Source organism: Cebidichthys violaceus, unplaced genomic scaffold (genome assembly GCF_023349555.1).
Source record: "Cebidichthys violaceus isolate CVI_PGR_0920_01 unplaced genomic scaffold, fCebVio1.0.p SCAF_22, whole genome shotgun sequence".
Classification (NCBI taxonomy): domain Eukaryota; kingdom Metazoa; phylum Chordata; class Actinopteri; order Perciformes; family Stichaeidae; genus Cebidichthys; species Cebidichthys violaceus.
Genome location: NW_027176395.1, coordinates 2,814,007 through 2,836,003, shown reverse-complemented (window position 1 = coordinate 2,836,003; position 21,997 = coordinate 2,814,007). Strand labels below are relative to the sequence as shown.

Sequence of the window (21,997 nt, the reverse complement as noted above, 5' to 3'; positions counted from 1 at the left end):
ATGACTGTTTTCCACTTTTTTCGACATGCTATACTATGACTGTTTTCGACATGCTATACTATGACTGTTTTTCACTTTTTTCCGACATGCTATGCTATGACTGTTTTCGACATGCTATACTATGACTGTTTTTCACTTTTTTCGACATGCTATACTATGACTGTTTTTAACTTTTTTCGACATGCTATATTATGACTGTTTTTATTTTTTATCGACATACTATACTATGACTGTTTTTCACTTTTTTCGACATGCTACACTATGACTGTTTTTCACTGTTTTCGACATGCTATACTATGACTGTTTTCGACATGCTATACTATGACTTTTTTTCACTTTTTTCCGACATGCTATACTATGACTGTTTTCAACATGCTATACTATGACTGTTTTCCACTTTTTTCGACATGCTGTACTATGACTTTTTTTCACTTTTTTCGACATGCTATACTATGACTGTTTTTCACTTTTTTCGACATGCTATACTATGACTGTTTTTCACTTTTTTCGACATGTTATACTATGACTGTTTTTAACTTTTTCGACATGCTATACTATGACTGTTTTTCACTTTTTTCAACATGTTATACTATGACTGTTTTTCACTTTTTTCAATATGTTATACTATGACTTTTTTAACTTTTTTCGACATGCTATACTATGACTGTTTTCGACATGCTATACTATGACTTTTTTTCACTTTTTTCCGACATGCTATACTATGACTGTTTTCAACATGCTATACTATGACTGTTTTCCACTTTTTTCGACATGCTGTACTATGACTGTTTTTCACTTTTTTCGACATGTTATACTATGACTGTTTTTCACTTTTTCGACATGCTATACTATGACTGTTTTTCACTTTTTTCGACATGCTATACTATGACTGTTTTTAACTTTTATCGACATGCTATACTATGACTGTTTTTCACTTTTTTCGACATGCTATACTATGACTGTTTTTCACTTTTTTCGACTTGCTATACTATGACTGTTTTCGACATGCTATACTATGACTGTTTTTCACTTTTTTCCGACATGCTATACTATGACTGTTTTCGACATGCTATACTATGACTGTTTTTCACTTTTTTCGACATGCTATACTATGACTGTTTTTCACTTTTTTCCGACATGCTATACTATGACTGTTTTCGACATGTTATACTATGACTGTTTTTCACTTTTTTCGACATGCTATACTATGACTGTTTTCAACATGCTATACTATGACTGTTTTCCACTTTTTTCGACATGCTATACTATGACTGTTTTCGACATGCTATACTATGACTGTTTTTCACTTTTTTCCGACATGCTATGCTATGACTGTTTTCGACATGCTATACTATGACTGTTTTTCACTTTTTTCGACATGCTATACTATGACTGTTTTTAACTTTTTTCGACATGCTATATTATGACTGTTTTTATTTTTTATCGACATACTATACTATGACTGTTTTTCACTTTTTTCGACATGCTACACTATGACTGTTTTTCACTGTTTTCGACATGCTATACTATGACTGTTTTCGACATGCTATACTATGACTTTTTTTCACTTTTTTCCGACATGCTATACTATGACTGTTTTCAACATGCTATACTATGACTGTTTTCCACTTTTTTCGACATGCTGTACTATGACTTTTTTTCACTTTTTTCGACATGCTATACTATGACTGTTTTTCACTTTTTTCGACATGCTATACTATGACTGTTTTTCACTTTTTTCGACATGTTATACTATGACTGTTTTTCACTTTTTCGACATGCTATACTATGACTGTTTTTCACTTTTTTCGACATGCTATACTATGACTGTTTTTAACTTTTATCGAAATGCTATACTATGACTGTTTTTCACTTTTTTCGACATGCTATACTATGACTGTTTTTCACTTTTTTCGACTTGCTATACTATGACTGTTTTTCACTTTTTTCGACATGCTATACTTTTACTGTTTTTCATTTTTTTTGACATGCTATACTATGACTGTTTTTCACTTTTTTCGACATGCTATACTATGACTGTTTTTCACTTTTTTCGACATGCTATACTTTTACTGTTTTTCATTTTTTTTGACATGCTATACTATGACTGTTTTTCACTTTTTTCGACATGCTATACTATGACTGTTTTTCACTATTTCAGAAAGAAATGAGGTTACCGTGGCTAAGTGGAGAACAGGGCTGCCTTTCAATCAGAGAGTTGGTGGTTCAATTCCTGCTCTGCCAGTCTTATGTTTTCGACATGCTATACCATGACTGTTTTCGACGTGCTATAGTATGACTGTTCTTCACTTTTTTCGACATGTTATACTATGACTATTTTTCACTGTTTTCGACATGCTATACTATGACTGTTTTCGACATGCTATACCATGACTGTTTTTCACTTTTTTCGACATGCTATACTATGACTGTTTTTCACTTTTTTCGACATGCTATACTATGACTGTTTTTAACTTTTTTCGACATGCTATACTATGACTGTTTTTAACTTTTATCGATATGCTATACTATGACTGTTTTCCACTTTTTTCGACATGCTATACTATGACTGTTTTCGACATGCTATACTATGACTGTTTTTCACTTTTTTCCGACATGCTATGCTATGACTGTTTTCGACATGCTATACTATGACTGTTTTTAACTTTTTTCGACATGCTCTACTATGACTGTTTTTCACTGTTTTCGACATGCTATACTATGACTGTTTTTCACTTTTTTCAACATGTTATACTATGACTGTTTTTCACTTTTTCAATATGTTATACTATGACTGTTTTTCACTTTTTTCGACATGCTATACTATGACAGTTTTTCACTTTTTTCGACATGCTATACTATGACTGTTTTTCACTTTTTTCAACATGTTATACTATGACTGTTTTTCACTTTTTTCAATATGTTATACTATGACAGTTTTTCACTTTTTTCGACATGCTATACTATGACTGTTTCGACATGCTATACTATGACTTTTTTCACTTTTTTCCGACATGCTATACTATGACTGTTTTCAACATGCTATACTATGACTGTTTTCCACTTTTTTCGACATGCTGTACTATGACTTTTTTTCACTTTTTTCGACATGCTATACTATGACTGTTTTTCACTTTTTTCGACATGCTATACTATGACTGTTTTTCACTTTTTTCGACATGCTATACTATGACTGTTTTTCACTTTTTTCAACATGTTATACTATGACTGTTTTTCACTTTTTTCAACATGTTATACTATGACTGTTTTTCACTTTTTTCGACATTCTATACTATGACTGTTTTTCACGTTTTCCGACATGCTATGCTATGACTGTTTTCGACATGCTATACTATGACTGTTTTTAACTTTTTTCGACATGCTATACTATGACTGTTTTTCACTGTTTTCGACATGCTATACTATGACTGTTTTTCACTTTTTTCAACATGTTATACTATGACTGTTTTTCACTTTTTTCAATATGTTATACTATGACTGTTTTTCACTTTTTTCGACATGCTATACTATGACAGTTTTTCACTTTTTTCGACATGCTATACTATGACTGTTTTTAACTTTTTTCGACATGCTATACTATGACTGTTTTTCACTTTTTTCGACATGCTATACTATGAATGTTTTTAACTTTTTTCAACATGCTATACTATGACTGTTTTTAACTTTTATCGATATGCTATACTATGACTGTTTTCCACTTTTTTCGACATGCTATACTATGACTGTTTTCGACATGCTATACTATGACTGTTTTTCACTTTTTTCCGACATGCTATGCTATGACTGTTTTCGACATGCTATACTATGACTGTTTTTAACTTTTTTCGACATGCTATACTATGACTATTTTTCACTGTTTTCGACATGCTATACTATGACTGTTTTTCACTTTTTTCAACATGTTATAGTATGACTGTTTTTCACTTTTTCAATATGTTATACTATGACTGTTTTTCACTTTTTTCGACATGCTATACTATGACAGTTTTTCACTTTTTTCGACATGCTATACTATGACTGTTTTTCACTTTTTTCAACATGTTATACTATGACTGTTTTTCACTTTTTTCAATATGTTATACTATGACTTTTTTTAACTTTTTTCGACATGCTATACTATGACTGTTTTCGACATGCTATACTATGACTTTTTTTCACTTTTTTCCGACATGCTATACTATGACTGTTTTCAACATGCTATACTATGACTGTTTTCCACTTTTTTCGACATGCTGTACTATGACTTTTTTTCACTTTTTTCGACATGCTATACTATGACTGTTTTTCACTTTTTTCGACATGTTATACTATGACTGTTTTTCACTTTTTCGACATGCTATACTATGACTGTTTTTCACTTTTTTCGACATGCTATACTATGACTGTTTTTAACTTTTATCGACATGCTATACTATGACTGTTTTTCACTTTTTTCGACATGCTATACTATGACTGTTTTTCACTTTTTTCGACTTGCTATACTATGACTGTTTTCGACATGCTATACTATGACTGTTTTTCACTTTTTTCGACATGCTATACTATGACTGTTTTTCACTTTTTTCCGACATGCTATACTATGACTGTTTTCGACATGCTATACTATGACTGTTTTTCACTTTTTTCGACATGCTATACTATGACTGTTTTTCACTTTTTTCCGACATGCTATACTATGACTGTTTTCGACATGTTATACTATGACTGTTTTTCACTTTTTTCGACATGCTATACTATGACTGTTTTCAACATGCTATACTATGACTGTTTTCCACTTTTTTCGACATGCTATACTATGACTGTTTTCGACATGCTATACTATGACTGTTTTTCACTTTTTTCCGACATGCTATGCTATGACTGTTTTCGACATGCTATACTATGACTGTTTTTCACTTTTTTCGACATGCTATACTATGACTGTTTTTAACTTTTTTCGACATGCTATATTATGACTGTTTTTATTTTTTATCGACATACTATACTATGACTGTTTTTCACTTTTTTCGACATGCTACACTATGACTGTTTTTCACTGTTTTCGACATGCTATACTATGACTGTTTTCGACATGCTATACTATGACTTTTTTTCACTTTTTTCCGACATGCTATACTATGACTGTTTTCAACATGCTATACTATGACTGTTTTCCACTTTTTTCGACATGCTGTACTATGACTTTTTTTCACTTTTTTCGACATGCTATACTATGACTGTTTTTCACTTTTTTCGACATGCTATACTATGACTGTTTTTCACTTTTTTCGACATGTTATACTATGACTGTTTTTCACTTTTTCGACATGCTATACTATGACTGTTTTTCACTTTTTTCGACATGCTATACTATGACTGTTTTTAACTTTTATCGAAATGCTATACTATGACTGTTTTTCACTTTTTTCGACATGCTATACTATGACTGTTTTTCACTTTTTTCGACTTGCTATACTATGACTGTTTTTCACTTTTTTCGACATGCTATACTTTTACTGTTTTTCATTTTTTTTGACATGCTATACTATGACTGTTTTTCACTTTTTTCGACATGCTATACTATGACTGTTTTTCACTTTTTTCGACATGCTATACTTTTACTGTTTTTCATTTTTTTTGACATGCTATACTATGACTGTTTTTCACTTTTTTCGACATGCTATACTATGACTGTTTTTCACTATTTCAGAAAGAAATGAGGTTACCGTGGCTAAGTGGAGAACAGGGCTGCCTTTCAATCAGAGAGTTGGTGGTTCAATTCCTGCTCTGCCAGTCTTATGTTTTCGACATGCTATACCATGACTGTTTTCGACGTGCTATAGTATGACTGTTCTTCACTTTTTTCGACATGTTATACTATGACTATTTTTCACTGTTTTCGACATGCTATACTATGACTGTTTTCGACATGCTATACCATGACTGTTTTTCACTTTTTTCGACATGCTATACTATGACTGTTTTTCACTTTTTTCGACATGCTATACTATGACTGTTTTTCACTTTTTTCGACATGCTGTACCATGACTGTTTTCGACATGCTATACTATGACTATTTTTTTTTTTTTGACATGCTATACTATGACTGTTTTTCACTTTTTTCGACATGCTATACTATGACTGTTTTTCACTTTTTTCGACATGCTATACTTTTACTGTTTTTCATTTTTTTTGACATGCTATACTATTACTTTTTTCGACATGCTATATTATGATTTTTTTCGACAAAGTATAGTATATGACATTTCGACATAGTATAATGTGACTTTTTAATGACTTTTTGATGTACTATATTTTGATTTTTTGACTCTTTGACTATTTCATGGCTTTTATGACTATTTTGACATATCAACCTATGGCTTTTTTATGACCTATTTAGAGATACTATTCTATGATTACTTTTTCTGACATACTAAATATGTTTTATTGAAAGCCTTAAGACCTGTCAGAACTCTCATTAATATCAATAATGCTTTGTAACAATAATCATAACACATTATTCAGCTTTTTTTTTTTACTGACTTATTAATAAATGCTGGTCACTCACTGACATTTTTTTGCAATAATCATAGTGTATTATAATAGTTGTCACACATTATTGTATTTTTCAAAATGCATTATAATCACTGTTAGTATGCATTATAGTTTGATTCTAAGTTACTCTTATCTCACCTTGTTTGCTTTAAGTAAAGTTAAAATAAAATATTTGTGGTTGTCCTTTTACTTTTACATAAAGCATACAATGACAATGACATACAATTAGAGTAACTTATAATTGCATTATAATGCATTATAATAGGGTTATAATTCATTACAAAAAGTTTATAATGTATTACACCTGTGGGGATTATAATATATTATCTACCTTGCAAAAAATGAATGTCAGTGAGTGACCAGCAACTATTATAAGTATTACAATGTATTGCCTCCTACTGGGGCGCCACTATTGCTTTAGCTCAGCATCAGTATGTTTAGAGGCTAATGCCTGTAGGACTCACAATGTAGGTGACATAAGGCTTGGAAATAGCCATATGAATATTGAATGTTGAATGTTTTTAGCATGTAGCTTGTTGGCTATGGCTAAAACTTTCTCCCTTCTATATTTTTAGTTTATTTATAGTTTATTTATTTTGCACCATTCTCCACCTATATAATATCAACATTTTACAAAATTACAAACAACATAAAATTAAATATGCATAAGATATGACATTACAAACAACAGAAGAACAAGAAAGAAAAGAAAAGAAAAATAATGTAATTGTGTCGAGTGTGTGCGAGCATGTGTGTGCGTGTGAGAGTAAGCATGGGCTTGTGTTTGTTCAGGGGATGTTGGTTTATAAACCTGCTGTAACAAAGGCCATAGGTTCTGTCTGTGACCAGAAGTAAAGGTACCAGGTCCTCCCAAGCCAGCACATCTTGAAATTCAGCTTGTTTTTTATTTACAGCTGACATGTGCACAAAGAGTTATTTATATGCAATTAAAACATTTCACACACAATTCAACCAAGTCACCAATGGCTGTATTCAAATAAGTGCAAGCCTCAGTCAGAGCTCTCAGTCTGCCAGCATATTAAAGCTATGACTCAGATGGCCCACTGAGTCATTTCTACGGCTCCTCTCAGCCTCAGATAACCTGAAACTCCAGCTAAATTCTTATTCGGCCTCTTTGGCTTCTGTGTTTTTGTTGTTTAGGGAAGAATTATAGTTCCCAGTGTAACCAATTCCAGTCCAGACAAACAAGGAGCTCTTGCATCAGGATATAGGTCAAAAGTACCTTGCTGAACCAAACACAATACTGGTACAGTAAAAAAACAATAACTTAAAGTTGTCATTCTAGTCTTGAACACTTTAATTTACTACTGTTATAAATACACAGAACCAATGAAAATACTTATGTCCAAACTCCTTTTCACAGCAAATTGTGCCAGTTTTTCTATGCTTTCATCTAACTTCAGTTCTACCCAAACCGCTACTTTTGCATTAATTTGAAGCAAAAGGCAGGATACATGTACCATTTAGTTGTATCACTGTTATCACACCCACTCATGACCAGGGTTTAATTTAGAGCCATAGAGGAAATACCTCCCACGTAGTAATTTACCAGTGAAAAAGCATTTAAAAAGCAATGTTAGTTGAAGAAAAGAGGAAAGAGATTAAAACCAGCTCTAATGTGATTTTCCAGTGGCTTTACGAAATGCATCAACAAAGATCTTGTTCAGCAAAAAAGGGGGCTTTGTTGACAACACCATCTGTACATTTATTAAAACTGCAGTTTGGTTGCCGGCCTTTCTGGGAACACAAATCATGCTTTTAATTTTTCATATGCAACAGATGACCAGCCTCTGTTAATGTGGATGCCATTCTATCTCATAACACTACAGCATTCAAATATAAAAAAAAAAAACTCATCCGCCCTTCACAGTCTGGATGTTAAAGTGCTGTCAAACTAGCCCGCATTATCTGATTGTGAATCAACCAACTTACAGTTGTATAATTATCACATTACAAAGGCCTACAGTATTACTTTAGCGGCATCTATATTACTTCTTGGCAAAAGCTGTTAAGAAGTAAAATGGGTTGGGGGATGCTCTACTGTATGCCATTAAGAGAGCTCACCATGTGGCAGCAGTTAGAGGATTGACTGTAGTTTCTCTGGTGTGGAGAAACTCACTCTCTTTGGGCAAACAGTTAACCGCTTTCTTTGGGACTCACAAAGCCTGCGAACAATAGACGCAGTGTTCTCGGGACTGTCCCTGAAAATCACCACGGCGAGAGCTTGCCTGTGCGTGTCTCCTTTGTGCGCATAAAAGTTACACCTTCCACACGTGTCTGCGTGTGAAAATGGCATCTAGATGTTCATTTCGACATGCGCGCAGGTTTGTTTGGTTGTTCATTTCTCAGAGAACTGGAGACACATTCTTTGAGCGGCCCAGAGGAAGCGGAGGGTCTTTCAGGTGGCATGACAAGATCGCTGTTTAACTTGGAGAGCCTGACTGTTATTTCTGTCTAAACCTGTGGCAGGCTGGCAACGTTTTATGAAACGAACCTGTAGGACCGCTGGGAGGAAAACCAAGCGGAGGGCATGAATGGGAAGTCTGGGCGGAGGGATAGAAACTGACAGAGAAGGAGACCTCACACACCAAAAGATTTTAGAGACCAACTGAAGATAAACAAACCGCACAGGGTGTTGAGGCCTGAGAGTCATAAGTGACTGCGCCTCTCTAATGAACCGTCCCATTGACAAACCTCTGGATTACACACACTTACTGTAATTTGGGCTTGCATTTGTGTTGTTGATGGGTTTCCACTGATGTGTCTGCAAGAGTTTATGTCTGCAAATGCATGCACATAAAAGGACTGTGTGTGTGTGTGTGTGTGTGTGTGTGTGTGTGTGTGTGTGTGTGTGTGTGTGTGTGTGTGTGTGTGTGTGTGTGTGTGTGTGTGAGTGTGAGTGAGTGTGTGTGTGTGTGTGACACACACAGTCGCCCACACAAATACTGTTACCGCAGAAGCGGTCTCCACAGGAAGACAGACAACCTAAGGGCCAGTAGAAAATGTGTCACTGAAGCAGCACTTTAGACGCACAAATGTTTCGTCAGGGAAAATTACAAACTGGTGGTTGTATGATGACAACATTTAGTTTGTATCTGTATTCAAAAGGTTGGTGTGTCACAAGATGTACATAAATCACCTCAACCCCAGCACACAAAACAGCAGCGTGTGGTGCAGCATTAAAGGGCCATACTGACGTTTTGACAAGCCACAGTCCATTTATTACAAGTAAACTTAAGACTACCATGATGATCATTTTCCTAATCATATTTACTACAGTAAATGTACACACAAGTACGAGTACGAGTGCAAAAATGTACTTAAATAAAAACAGAGCCCGGATATTCTATTTGTATAGACTGCACACTGCAGCACGTGCACACTGATTATCACTATACAATCACCTTCCTCGGTGTAGCCTCACTAGAATTAACCAGAAATGAGACAACTCAACAAAAATGACCAGCAATAAAAAAAAGTCTATGGACATCGCATCAGGTGCAACAAGCATTATAAAGCCACCTGCCACTTCTTATCTACGGCAGAATAAAACATCACCAAATCAGACAACATGGGCATAAACAATAAGAACTCCACAGCGGTAGAAGGCCACGATGACAGCAAAGGAGAGACTCACAGTTTATACACACAACATAGCACAAACACTATGTTGCTATGCAACACAATGGTTATTGGTGCTCATCTGGAGAGTGAGTTCAGTGAGTTTGATGTGCTCACCTGTCTGAATGGCATATTGCAAGTAGCCACGGAAAGTTCTCCTCAGTCTGCTCTATGTTCAACTTATTTATTCTCAAAGCATAATAAAGCCAGGACACTCAGGCTCTCTGTCCCACTGCGCTCCTAAAACGTTAAAAGTTTTAAGCTGAATGAGTCACAAAAATTATTTTCTTCTTATATGTAACTTTACTTAAAGCATACAATGACCACTTAGAGTCACCTTATGATACATTATAAAATGCATTGTAAAAACAATATATTGCATTACATATTATGTCACTATTCTAGGCAAATCACAATGCAGTTACTGTTGTATGTTGTTAAAGTGCCCCGCTGAATTCCTTCTGTCCGCACCATCTTTCAGGTTGGTTGCACTACATATGCGCTTCAAAACACAATTGCTGCAATTCGAGACAAACTGTGCTTTGGGTAGGAGACAAAGAACCCGAGGGACCAGGAGAGTGGCATTAATCAGACACAGATGACCTGGCCTGCCTCATACATTAAACGCATCCAAAAGGAAAAGAAAGGGGGAAAAAAAGGGTTGACATTTTAAAGTCAGAAGTGAAGAGAGAAAACGGCTCGTAAATGCAGGGAAAGACTTAAAGGGTTAGATCAAAGCTAACATCCACACATCGAGAGATGCCGGTTTTTCACATTTTCGTTACTCCATCCCATCCTTCCCGATTGCCCTTCTGTTTTCACGGTTTCAAGAGATCGCGGTGCAGAGCAGGAAAGGACATGACTTGACAAAATAGGACAGTGGGCCAAAGGGGGCTGGAAGAGATGTGTCGCTTATCAGCTGATCCCAGAGGTAGTACAGTTGGTGTGGAGGGGAAAAACGAGGATGCGGCGGGACAGATATAGAACAAGGTTAAAGGAGGACATTTTGTGGATGCTCTCAGGCTGTGCGTTCCCCTCCTCCAACGTTTAACCTCATTCTCTCTCTCAGGTCCGTCAGGCCTCATTGCCGTTATGCAGAAACAAGAAGACTGATTCAAAGCCTCAACAGGAAACTCTTGAATTGTTGCCAAAGATATCAAACAGGGTGTGGCCTTTCACGCTGCCTGCTTCCCCTTCATGCTACTACTCAGCTGCATCCTTTACTGCTCAGTCACTCGCTCTGAAACGCTGCGTCACTAATTTCACACCAACATTGACACAAGTTGCTGTTTTCAAACAGCGATTAAACACTGATGAGAGGAGAAAATAAATGTCACAGGGACTGAATGTCAAAATAAGATTTTCAGAAACGATTATCGTGACAGCATACGACTGCTAATGAACCTTTGTTTAAGTTTAATTAATGTTACATCTGATAACTGTGATAAGTTGTGATCTAAAAAGTGAGAAAAGTAGCATATTTAGCTATATATATATATATACACAGCACCAATCATGCTTAGAGTAGGATATTATGTCGACAAAAATAACTCCCAAGCACAACTGTTGTTCTCCGATATTACAAAAATTGCCAGAACGATGGCTTTATGGACACATACCTCCTTCACTAAAATGTTCGACAGTTATGATTTAACACGTTAACACATAGTTGTCTGTTTACACATCCAGCAGAAAGAATTAGCATTTATTTGGAGTTGTGTTTCTGGTCACCTGATGAATTTAAGACCCGACTACATTTGTGTCTCTGTTTTGGTCTCCACCAGCACTCTCTTTAGCTGCTCCACTGTTTTCACCACATAGTCGCTTAACTTTGCCTGTCTGCTGTTTGGTGCTGGGTAGCAAACGTACAGCTTTTTTTCGATTTCAGTTTTTAGTTGAAGATGAAGACGCCACAAATCTTCAAATTCAGGTGCCGGAGCCAGTAAAATGCATCTCTTTTCATCTCACACACAACTTTGTCTGTGTACCGTGAAGGACTCACTGGTGGTGAAAGGGGGTGAGCTTCACAGTCGAGGATCGAGGACATCCGCCACATTGCGAGTGTTTATCAAATACCAACAGCTTCTTTCTGCACTGAAAGTACAGGCGCATTCTGCTGGAGGGAGAGACCCAGAAACATCAACAACAAGCCAGAGAGCTGTGGTTATGTAAGCTAAATCAAATTGATCCTATGGGGATCGACTTGTTGGGCTTGAGCTGCAGTGACATGGGTGAAAATTCAGGCATAATAATCTGTAAGCACTTGCGGAGGGCAAATCGTTGCTGTGGTCCTTGTCATTTAATACAACCGGTCGTATGTATAAAATCCTCTCTGATGTCATCCTCTTTAATCTGATCTCTATAACGTTGTCCAGGATCTACAGTTCACTAATGACTGCAAGTCGTTTGGGCTTTTAATTCTAATTACAGGGCATGGTCTTGTCACTCATCTTCACTCACCAGAAGAAAGAAGAAAAAAAAAAAGAGCTTGTTCCCAAAGATCTGCACAATATTTTCATGTAGTAAAGTAAAACGAGCAATACCGCAAGATCCATCCATCCATCCATCATGTCGCCTGTGTAAGCCTATAGAGCATGTACAAATCTTCCTGCTAATGAGAAGACCTGACTGAGGATGAAACAGAGGAAGTCTGTCTCTGAGGTGGAAGACAGCAGAACAGGGAGGAAAATAAAAGGGTGGTGTGTGTGTGTGTGTGTGGTGTCTGTGTGTGGGGGGGGGGGGGGGGGGGGGGGGAACCCTGACAATATGTTTGAAGCTGTGAGAGACAGAGGTGAGGCGGGTGGAGGAGGGGTGGGACCTCCGAGGCTTTGGAGCCAATTCGAGGACCTTGTGATGCAAAACCAGTCCTCAGCAACAGACAGTTCCCATGGCAACGGTGAGCTGCCAAAGTTCCTTGTTGACAAATGACAGCTCCCCTCTCTCAGCACTCGCCCGTGATGTGTGTGTGTGTGTGTGTGTGTGTGTGTGTGTGTGTGTGTGTGTTATCTGGCAAGTCCTCTTTGCCTTAAGCACAAGGGGGGGGGCGGAAGGGACAGAGAATAAGAGAGAGCATTGTATTTTGTATGCAGACATGCATACAGTATTCAAAACACACACACACACACACACACACACACACACAAGGTGATTTTGTACCATTGAGTAGTAAAGATTACCAACCAGGGTGCACTGGTACCTCAGGAGTACTTCTGCAGTTGTCAGGGGGTTCAGAGAAGAATGCAGAGCAGCCCAACTTATTTGAAGAAATGTAGACAATGATTTGATTAGGAAATAAAAATTAAAATAATGAAGAAAAACATTCAAATAGTATTTTAGTATATTAGAACCCAATGGCGAGGCATTTGAACTAGTAAACTAAAAGTATTGGATTAATGGTGAGATATCCGGGAGTAAAAGACAAATGATTGAAATAAGTGAAGAAGAAAATGTTCCATCGTTAGGTTCATGTAATGTAAAACCAGGACCTTACCTTGCCTGTGTGAAAAAAGTATTGCAACAATTATCCACTTTTATTAATTAACGTCCATTTGTTACATGACAGGTGGTGTTGATGAAGAGGATTACAGAGGGCTACATCTGATAAAAAATGAAAGCTGTTGACCACTGGTGTAATACAAACGTCATAATACCTCAAATGAATAGCAATGCCATCCAATTAAAATGAGGCACTGTACATTTGCATCCAGTGACATACTGTGGTAGTGACAAATGTGAAGTAGGGGCAGATAAAAGGTGTGTGTGTGTGTGTGTGTGTGTGTGTGTGTATTTGGGTGGGCCGAGGCTGAGCGGCAGGATACACACCCCCTCCGTGGCAGAAGTGTCGTGGAACGATGATCCTCCATCCTCACCTCCCAAAAGAGCTGTCAAGATGTTCAGCCCCGTGATTTAACCTCCCCACTTCACACTCCTTGCATCCTACCGACACACACACACACACACACACACACACACACACACACACACACACACACACACACACACACACACACACACACACACACACACACACACGAGTACAGTATTCACAACAATGGCTTAGCTGCTTCCAAGCAATGCGGCGCAATGTCGTACAAAACCGGCACAGTATTAGAAATAATCCGGTATTTAGGGTGCATATGGTGAACACCATTACTGGATCAAAGGAACGTTTCACTTAAAGCCCAGTAATGCCAGTGGACGGCAGTACTGTGTACGCACACACACCATTACACCAACATATAGGGTCTGTTGCAGTGATAATAACAAGAAATGGTGAGTGAGGAAGTGCATTTTTTTTTTTTTTTTTTTTTGTAAATTGTCCCTGGTTTATCTCTAGGCTGTAAGGATGCAGGTGGAAGTGTGTGTTGGTGTGTTTTATGCTCAAACGAGTGCGTATTGCAGGGACAATGGATGCGACGGGGAGTGTGGAGGTGACTGCTCCGAGCGTAATGTCAAAGAGATTAACAAGAATAGAGCAGCGCGGCGACACCTGAGAGACATTTGGGCGAGTGCAATAAGCTGTGGCACTGCACTCCACTGAGCACCAGACAGATGGGAAGCGAGGCAGTGAGCAGGAACTCACACACACACACACACACACACACACACACACACACACACACACACACACACACGCCGACGTCGTCGTCGTACTGTGAACTGTTGCAACGCGAGGGAATAAAAGGAGGAATGCGAGATTTTTTTTATTTTTTTCCATTTCTTTTACTGATCTTTTACACTTTTCACAGAACATCACACAAAAATTAATCGGAGCAGACTTGCTCTTTTGTTGTTGTTGTTTTTTTTTAATAACAGACATTGCAGTTACATGTTCAACAAATACTGCTTTGTCGGTTGTTGTTTTTTTTTTATCTTCAAAAAAATACCACCGATAGCCACTGTGTTTTTATCATTTAGGTCTTAGAGAAATGAAATGAAATAGGCTGGTACTCGACTCGTCTGGTTGTAGATGTGTCACTGTTGCCAAAAAAACAGTCTTAAGAGATGCACAGCTGTTATTTTAGACATCCGGAAAAGAAAATATAGGACAAGTGCCGTGGCAGGAATAATTCCACCTTAAGAACACAACTGAGACCATCCGATGCTAGCACCTCGGCTTTAAGGTACGTCACACAATGAACAAAACACCGACTGATATAATCTGTAACATTTTGAAACAACTTTGGTTTTGGGTTTTGTCATCAGCGTGAGGACCCTTTAATCTTCAGAGGTGCCAGAAAACGAGACACACTAACAAACAAGAAACCACTGATCATGCCAACATGACAGAAAGGCTCGTATCTGTAGACTACTGGTTCTGTATTGCATCTGTCCTCGGGTTGGTTTCTTTGAGTCAAGTAGAAAAGGAACGCGTCAGACAGACTTCAACCTCATCAACGGACAGACCGACCGAACCACAGCGAGCCTTTTCTGACTGAAAGTAACTGATGTTAAGGAGGGATTGGTCGCCGTTAGACTTTTTTAGACGTTAGCAACCGGCTTTGAAAGTTGGCTTTCGGTGTGTGCACTGTCAAGACGGGTAGTGCTAGAAAACATGCATTTTGAAGAAAAAAAACAAACAGAACACGTTTTGGGTGTGGGGACTTTAGTTTGCGTAGAACTTTCTGAGTCATTTGAAAGAATCCCTGCATTTAAACTACATGCCCGTGTCCTGTTTTAGTCAAACGCAGTCGCCCGGATGCAAGATACTTAGTAACGAGAACATCACATTGACACACGATTTACATCCATAAAAACACTAAGGCACTTGAACTTGTGATTTCATATTTCCGATGTTGACGATTGTTGTCTCTTAAAATATATTTGAACGCGCGAGTCAGCTCGCCATTGCCTGAGACAGCGTCGAAATCAACAGGAAACACAAAAAGAAATCGCTTAAAATCAAGTTTTTAAAATGCTACATCATATCTTGCAAACACACGCGCGCGCACACACACACACACACACACACGCACAGAAGCACACACACTTCCCTTCATTTCATCGGCTTGTTTAGGGTCCTGAAAAGGAGACCGGTGCACCAATACGAAGCCCCACTGGAGACCTTTTAGTTTTGTGCTGTGGGGCTTGAAAACGGTCTTGGAGACCTTTCACTTCCACTTTTGGGATTTATGATCCCACCATATGTGACATTAGCCAACATCAATGTTTGAGAAAATGTTCCAATGGCCAACAGTGGCCAAGAAACCTCTGTGTATTTAAAAAAAGAAAGAAATGATTGGACTATATCATTAGCAATAGAGTTGAATGTAGTTTCAAATAAAGCTTGACTATGCATACAATACGTAGTAGCTCACCACCTCATCTGTTATGAGGAGAAATATTCTTCAACTGATGACAGTTGTCGTCATCGTTACATAGTCATCTAAACAGACTTGAAATGTAAACACGATCATTGTCTGTGAGCCCTGCGGTGCCAGAAGCTCACCTTGTGGAGCTCCCTTTGCATGGCACTGGAGTCCAACTGACCAGGTCTCACATTCCTGCCCCTCTTCCTCCTCTTCCTCCTCCTGTTTCTCCCTCCTCTTCCTCCTCTCCTACCCTATCTGTCATGAGGTTGTCCTCCTCTGTCCTTGTGTGCGCGTGACCCGGCAAGCTCCTAGTCCTACTTTTCTGGCTCGACTTGTCCTTAACAACCTCAAGGGAAGGCCCAGCTTCTCTTCTACCCTCCTCTTCCTCCTCCTCCTCTTCCTCCTCCTCTTCCCTCTCTTCTTCCTCTTCATTTTCCTCGTCCTCGTCCTCGTCGTCCTCCTCCTCTACATCTTCATCCTCATCGTCATGCTCTTCTATGGCCACCGTCAGCCCTAGCTTACTGTGGCCAGCCAGTTGAAAAAAAGAGGACGAGTGTGGTGCGGACGGGCAGTTTGAGAGCGCTGCGTCATACATGGAGAACGGGAGGTGGAGGTAGTGTCCTGCAGCGGCCGCCGCCGCGTAGATGCAGCAGCATGTCTGGGCGCCGTCAGGGGCGTAGGTCCCCCTGTCCTCCGCGGACCACTCGGAAGCGCTTACGGAAGGGCGGCCCGGCTTGGGGCGATAAGCAGATCCGGTGGGCACTCCTCCGTGGAGCGCCTGGCCAGCAGGGTTAGCGCCGGGTGCCGGGACGCAGGGGCCCGTGGTGAATGCCGGGTTGGGTGGGAAGCAACCAGTCCGTGCTCTGGAGGATAATCTCAGCTCGCAGGCGCCGAAGGAGGTTGTTGACGAGGACGGAGCGGCGAGGAAGGCCCGGGGTCGTCGATGAAGCGCATCTTCTCCAGGGAGAGGCGCAGCACGTGGGCACGCTCCTCCAACACCGGGGGCAAACCTGAAGAACACGGCCCATTAGATCTATGCAACCTGGACAGTTGTGTCTACAAAGCCAGAGATCCAGATTCAACTCAGTTGCATTATACAAACTATTTTGTGTGACTAATATGTAAAAAAGCTCAACAGATGGTTTTATGCCCTGAAAAGTGTCATTTACCTTTTCAAATTCTTCTGTAACACATGGTATCCAGCCTGATATTTCTTTGGAATGTACCCAGTAAGAACATATGGTCAAATTTTATATATTATTTTAAATATGTAATAAATACAACGTATTTCATCAGTCAATTGGGAAGAGATCCACCACATGGCAGTAGTCAAAAGCTCGTTTTGATCGATTTGTGATTCAGAAAACCCCTAAAATGTACCGACTCTGCCAGTAAATATGAGTGTCGGAACTCTAGCTGTAGAACTTATCCACCATGTAGTGTCCTCACAAATTCACATAAAGAACACAAATTCAAGTCGTGTTCTGTCAGTGAAGTTATGATGTAAGTGTCTGTAACAATGTCATCACATCATATACAGAACATATTGTGGAATAGGATTTTGGACACAGCCAAGTATTTGTACCATCTTCCAAATGATTTCATAATTGATTTTTAATAATAACTAAACATCTAACAGATACACTTGCTGTGATACACTGTGTAGTCTGGATACTTACAGTTTGGCAGTACGTCCTGAAGCTGAATCGAGGCTCATCGTCTTCATCAACGAACTTCCTCTTGAAGTATGCGATCCGTGAGACTGAAACGTGGTCGGGAACTCGCCTGCAGGGGGTTTCTGCAGACACAGAGCATGCATTTAAGTGTTTCGAAAGGACATACTGTGCGTGAACATCACATAATCTGTGAAAATGCAGCAAAAACATTCATATATGAACTAAACTGCACATCAAACTTAACACATTTTAAATGCCATTAATACAAAAACATAGGTGTGAAAAGCTGAGGGACTATCAGATGTGGTCAAAACCGTCGGTAAACCTCATCAAATACCTTCGTGGACCGGCGTCTGATGAAATACCAATGGACATAAATGACGGAATGAATAAACAGACGACGGCGTTTGGCCTCTGTTACCTTGTGAGAGTTGCTCTACAGAGCTGCATGGTGGCGCAGCGTTGGACAGGCAGGTCTTAGTGCAACGCTCAGACTCCATATAGGCTGGTATGTGGAGAGAGGAGGGTCTCCCTCAGGGTCCAGGAAAGGATTCATGGACTACACTAGGGTCATCTCACTCTCTGATTCAGGTCTGGAAGGAAAAAAGAAAAAAAAAACAGAATGGAAATCAGTACAATTCTAATATTATTAGTAATCTCTACCAGTTTGCAAACTCTTTAACACACGTCCATAAATCGAACAAGCATTCCGCATATGCTTTCCTAACGACGTGATAAATGTTAACAAGATGTTTGTCTACGATGCTGGCAAATGCGTCGGTGTTGCGTGAGGAACAAACCAGCTTCTGCGCGAGCTGCATGACAAATCTGAGCGATAATAATGGTGAGCGCGGGAAAAAAATAAAAAAAAAATTGGCAGATGGCTGGCAACTGTGATACGCGTGGTGCCGTCACAAGTGGGACGCAGATGGAGAGATGACACCCACTCAAACCGCGAATTCCCTATTGATTAGTCGGCGGCGGAGAGTTAGCGTGATGTTTGACACGAGGTTTTGCTCGGTGAAACGGATCCCACGCGCCAAAATTGCGCCAACGGCGTGTTAATCTAGAAGGCAAAGGAGATGTGCACGGAGCAAATAGTCCAGCACACGAGGCAAACAACTTGACATAAAGGTGTCCAATAAGCACCATTTGGTTTGAATTCAAGCAGATTTTTTTTGTCAGTTTCCAAATAATCCAATGGTAATATGAAGCCGTATCGCCTCGTGTTTGGATTAAAGTGACGCAGAAGAAACACAAGGAGGGCACAATACTTGGCAGCGACTGTGGTGCCTGCCGACGAGGCTTTTTTTTTTTCAAAGTGAAAACAGAGCCTACTGTGAAGACACTGGAGTCAGAGTCTGTTGTGATTCTTTGAATCCGGGGAGAGAAACTCTATCGCGCTCTTTTGATCACGGTGAAACGGCTGTCATTTGGTTTGCTGTTGATTCCTCCCCTTCATGCAGAATGCAGAGCCAGCTGTTTCAGGCATCAGCGGCTGGACCGTCTCTCCCCCCCCCCCCCCCCCCAAAAAAAAAAAGCTTCTCCCGCCCCTCCCTACCTGCCCACATGAACAGATATCATTGCCACAACCCAGCTTGACACGCCACCATCTCAGACTCACCCGTTGGGTAGCTGATTAAAATGTCCGCTTCAATGAGTTCCCTCCTTTGCTCGGATGAACAGTTTTATTTTCTGTGTGCTGCTTTTCTACTGTTTGCTTTTAACCGACTAATCAGACACACTAAAGCCCGAAACGCCGCCGAAGGCAGCGCTGCTCCTACCGAACCTATCTCGCCATCCCCAGGGAGTAACGGATTACATAGAGCAGCATCACCTTTCATATTCCTTCAAGGGTTCAGCGAGCGTGCTTTAATATCAACTACAACAGTGCAACGTTTGTATCCGATTGTGTCGCTGCCGCACCGATCCATCTGGAAACGTCACGCTCCATCGTATATATATGCACAATAATTCTGAATTGCCACTTCGTTGTGGAATTGCACAGGATGAGAAGCAGCTCGTGGCCGCAGAGCACTCACACAGGTCACCTGATCACTGCTGTGTTTGATGATATGTATATGTTTATCAAAAGGAGATGAACTTTTTTTGGGGGGGGCAACAGGGGGTTATGAAGATGCAGATGCATGCAGGTCATTGGTGGGTTTAAAATAATCAAGACTAATGGGCTACGGCTGTGTTGGTGAATCTATGAGACACAGCTATACTTTAAGCTGAATGCTAACTTTAGCATGCTAACGCGCTCCCAGTGACGCTGATGTTCAGCGGGTAATCTAATTTAGTACGTTGGCAACATTAGGAATAAACACAAAGTACAGCTGAAGTCCATGATAATGTCATTAGTTGTTTGTTTTTTCTCATATACCCCCAAAAATGATTAGCTCAAGTGTCAATTTGTTCATCTTTTACTCTTCACATTATCTCTCAACAAATAGTGTACGATAATTAACGTTTTGACAGAGTCGATTGACTGTGTTTGCAGGTGGGGAGCTGGTGATGGATCACATACTTAATGCTGTGACTGCTACTGGATTGTGTGTGTGTGTGTGTGTGTGTGTGTGTGTGTGTGTGTGTGTGTTGGGGGGGGGTCTGATCATCAACCTATGGCGGGTGAAAAGCAGCAGCTGGTGATCGGTGTGTTTCAGAGGAGACCCATGATTGTCTACATCTGCTTCAGGCCAAATCGTGTTTGTCAATAGAGAAAAGGACAAATTACAGTTACTACTTCCACAATCCGCCGACACACATTGTGATGTTAACGCATTATGGAAGAGCTGGGGGGGGGGAATCCAACTGCAACCACGTTTAGGTTCTATCTCTCCGACCGCTGGAGCCGACAACCCAGCTATTCCACCGCGTTACATTATGGATTATGCACATTTTATAACGTGTGTCAGAGTCAAACCACATTATGTGAGCTACATTCCTCTGCTGAGCCCCCCCCCCCCACCAAGTAGACCACCAACTAGGGGCCAATTATGTCACTGATACTGAGCGCCTGTGCCATAGTTAATTAGCAGCTTTAGCCCTTCTCAATCCCCCCCCCCCCCCGCCTTCTGAGCTGCTGTTTTACCCTTCGCTATTTTCATCTCCATCACCTCCCCTCACTGCCGCTGTCGCTCGGGCACAAAGAAACAAGCATGCCATCACTCCCTCTGCCCTCTTTAGGGACCCCCCCCCCCCCTCTCTCTCTCTCTGCCCCTCCCTTCTTTCATCCCCTACTCTCAATCTCTCTTTCCTCCTCTCTTTCCTCACTGACATCCTTTCAACAGCGGTCCACAGTCGACAGCTCTCTGAATCAGGGGTGAAAAAAAAAGAGAAAAAAAAACACAATGAGAAACCGACAGAGCAGCTTCCCTACATGTACAGCAATACTTCTTGTTCTTCAAAGACAAGCGGTAGGAGGAGGAGGAGGAGGAGGAGGAGGAGGAGGGGGGGGAGACAGTGTGAACAAGTGCGTGTGCGTCTGTGAAAGAGGAAAAGGGAGAAATGGAGGGTTGAGAAATAAAAACACGGAACGAGGAGAGAATAATCTCCCGGGGGGATATCATACCTCTCTTTCTCTCTCCCTCTCCTCTGTTTCTGTCTGCGTCTTGCAAGAACGCGAGTGTGATTGTGTTTAACAGAGTGTGTAGACGTGTTTGTGTGTGTGTGTGTGTGTGTGTGTGTGTGTGTGTGTGTGTGTGTGTGTGTGTGTGTGTGTGTGTGTGTGTGTGTATGAAACACTGCTTCACCTCTGTTCACTCTCCTCTGGCTTCATCCCTCTCATCCTCCCTCTCTCACAGCTTCCCT

The 21,997-nt window shown here is 40.1% G+C and overlaps 2 protein-coding genes across 2 annotated transcripts in view; both read right to left on the bottom strand.

Annotated features, from left to right (window-relative positions):
* Window positions 1-12,983: 12,983 nt before the first annotated feature.
* On the bottom strand, window positions 12,984-18,113 carry LOC137877948 (uncharacterized). Its single transcript, XM_068718135.1, has 3 exons — window positions 18,094-18,113; window positions 16,646-17,518; window positions 12,984-14,133 (listed from the first exon to the last, which is right to left on the bottom strand). Exons 1-2 carry the CDS (start codon window positions 18,111-18,113, stop codon window positions 16,693-16,695), a joined length of 846 nt encoding a protein of 281 aa, XP_068574236.1. The 3' UTR covers window positions 12,984-14,133; window positions 16,646-16,692.
* A 3,357-nt stretch (window positions 18,114-21,470) lies between these two features.
* LOC137877947 (low density lipoprotein receptor adapter protein 1-B-like) overlaps window positions 21,471-21,997 on the bottom strand; it is a 23,150-nt gene continuing 22,623 nt past the window's right edge. The window contains exons 7-8 of the mRNA XM_068718134.1: window positions 21,581-21,671; window positions 21,471-21,498 (exon numbers count right to left, since the gene is read on the bottom strand). Of these exons, the coding sequence (XP_068574235.1) occupies window positions 21,471-21,498; window positions 21,581-21,671 (119 nt within the window). The remainder of the gene's footprint in view (window positions 21,499-21,580; window positions 21,672-21,997) is intronic.

Bases quoted from the DNA above. Each gene is read 5' to 3' on its own strand.
- LOC137877948 (XM_068718135.1), bottom strand. From the start codon at position 18,113: ATGAAATCATTTGGAAGATG. The intron at 17,519-18,093 runs GTACAAATACTT...CGTGTTCTTCAG, and splicing joins ATGAAATCATTTGGAAGATG to GTTTGCCCCCGGTGTTGGAG.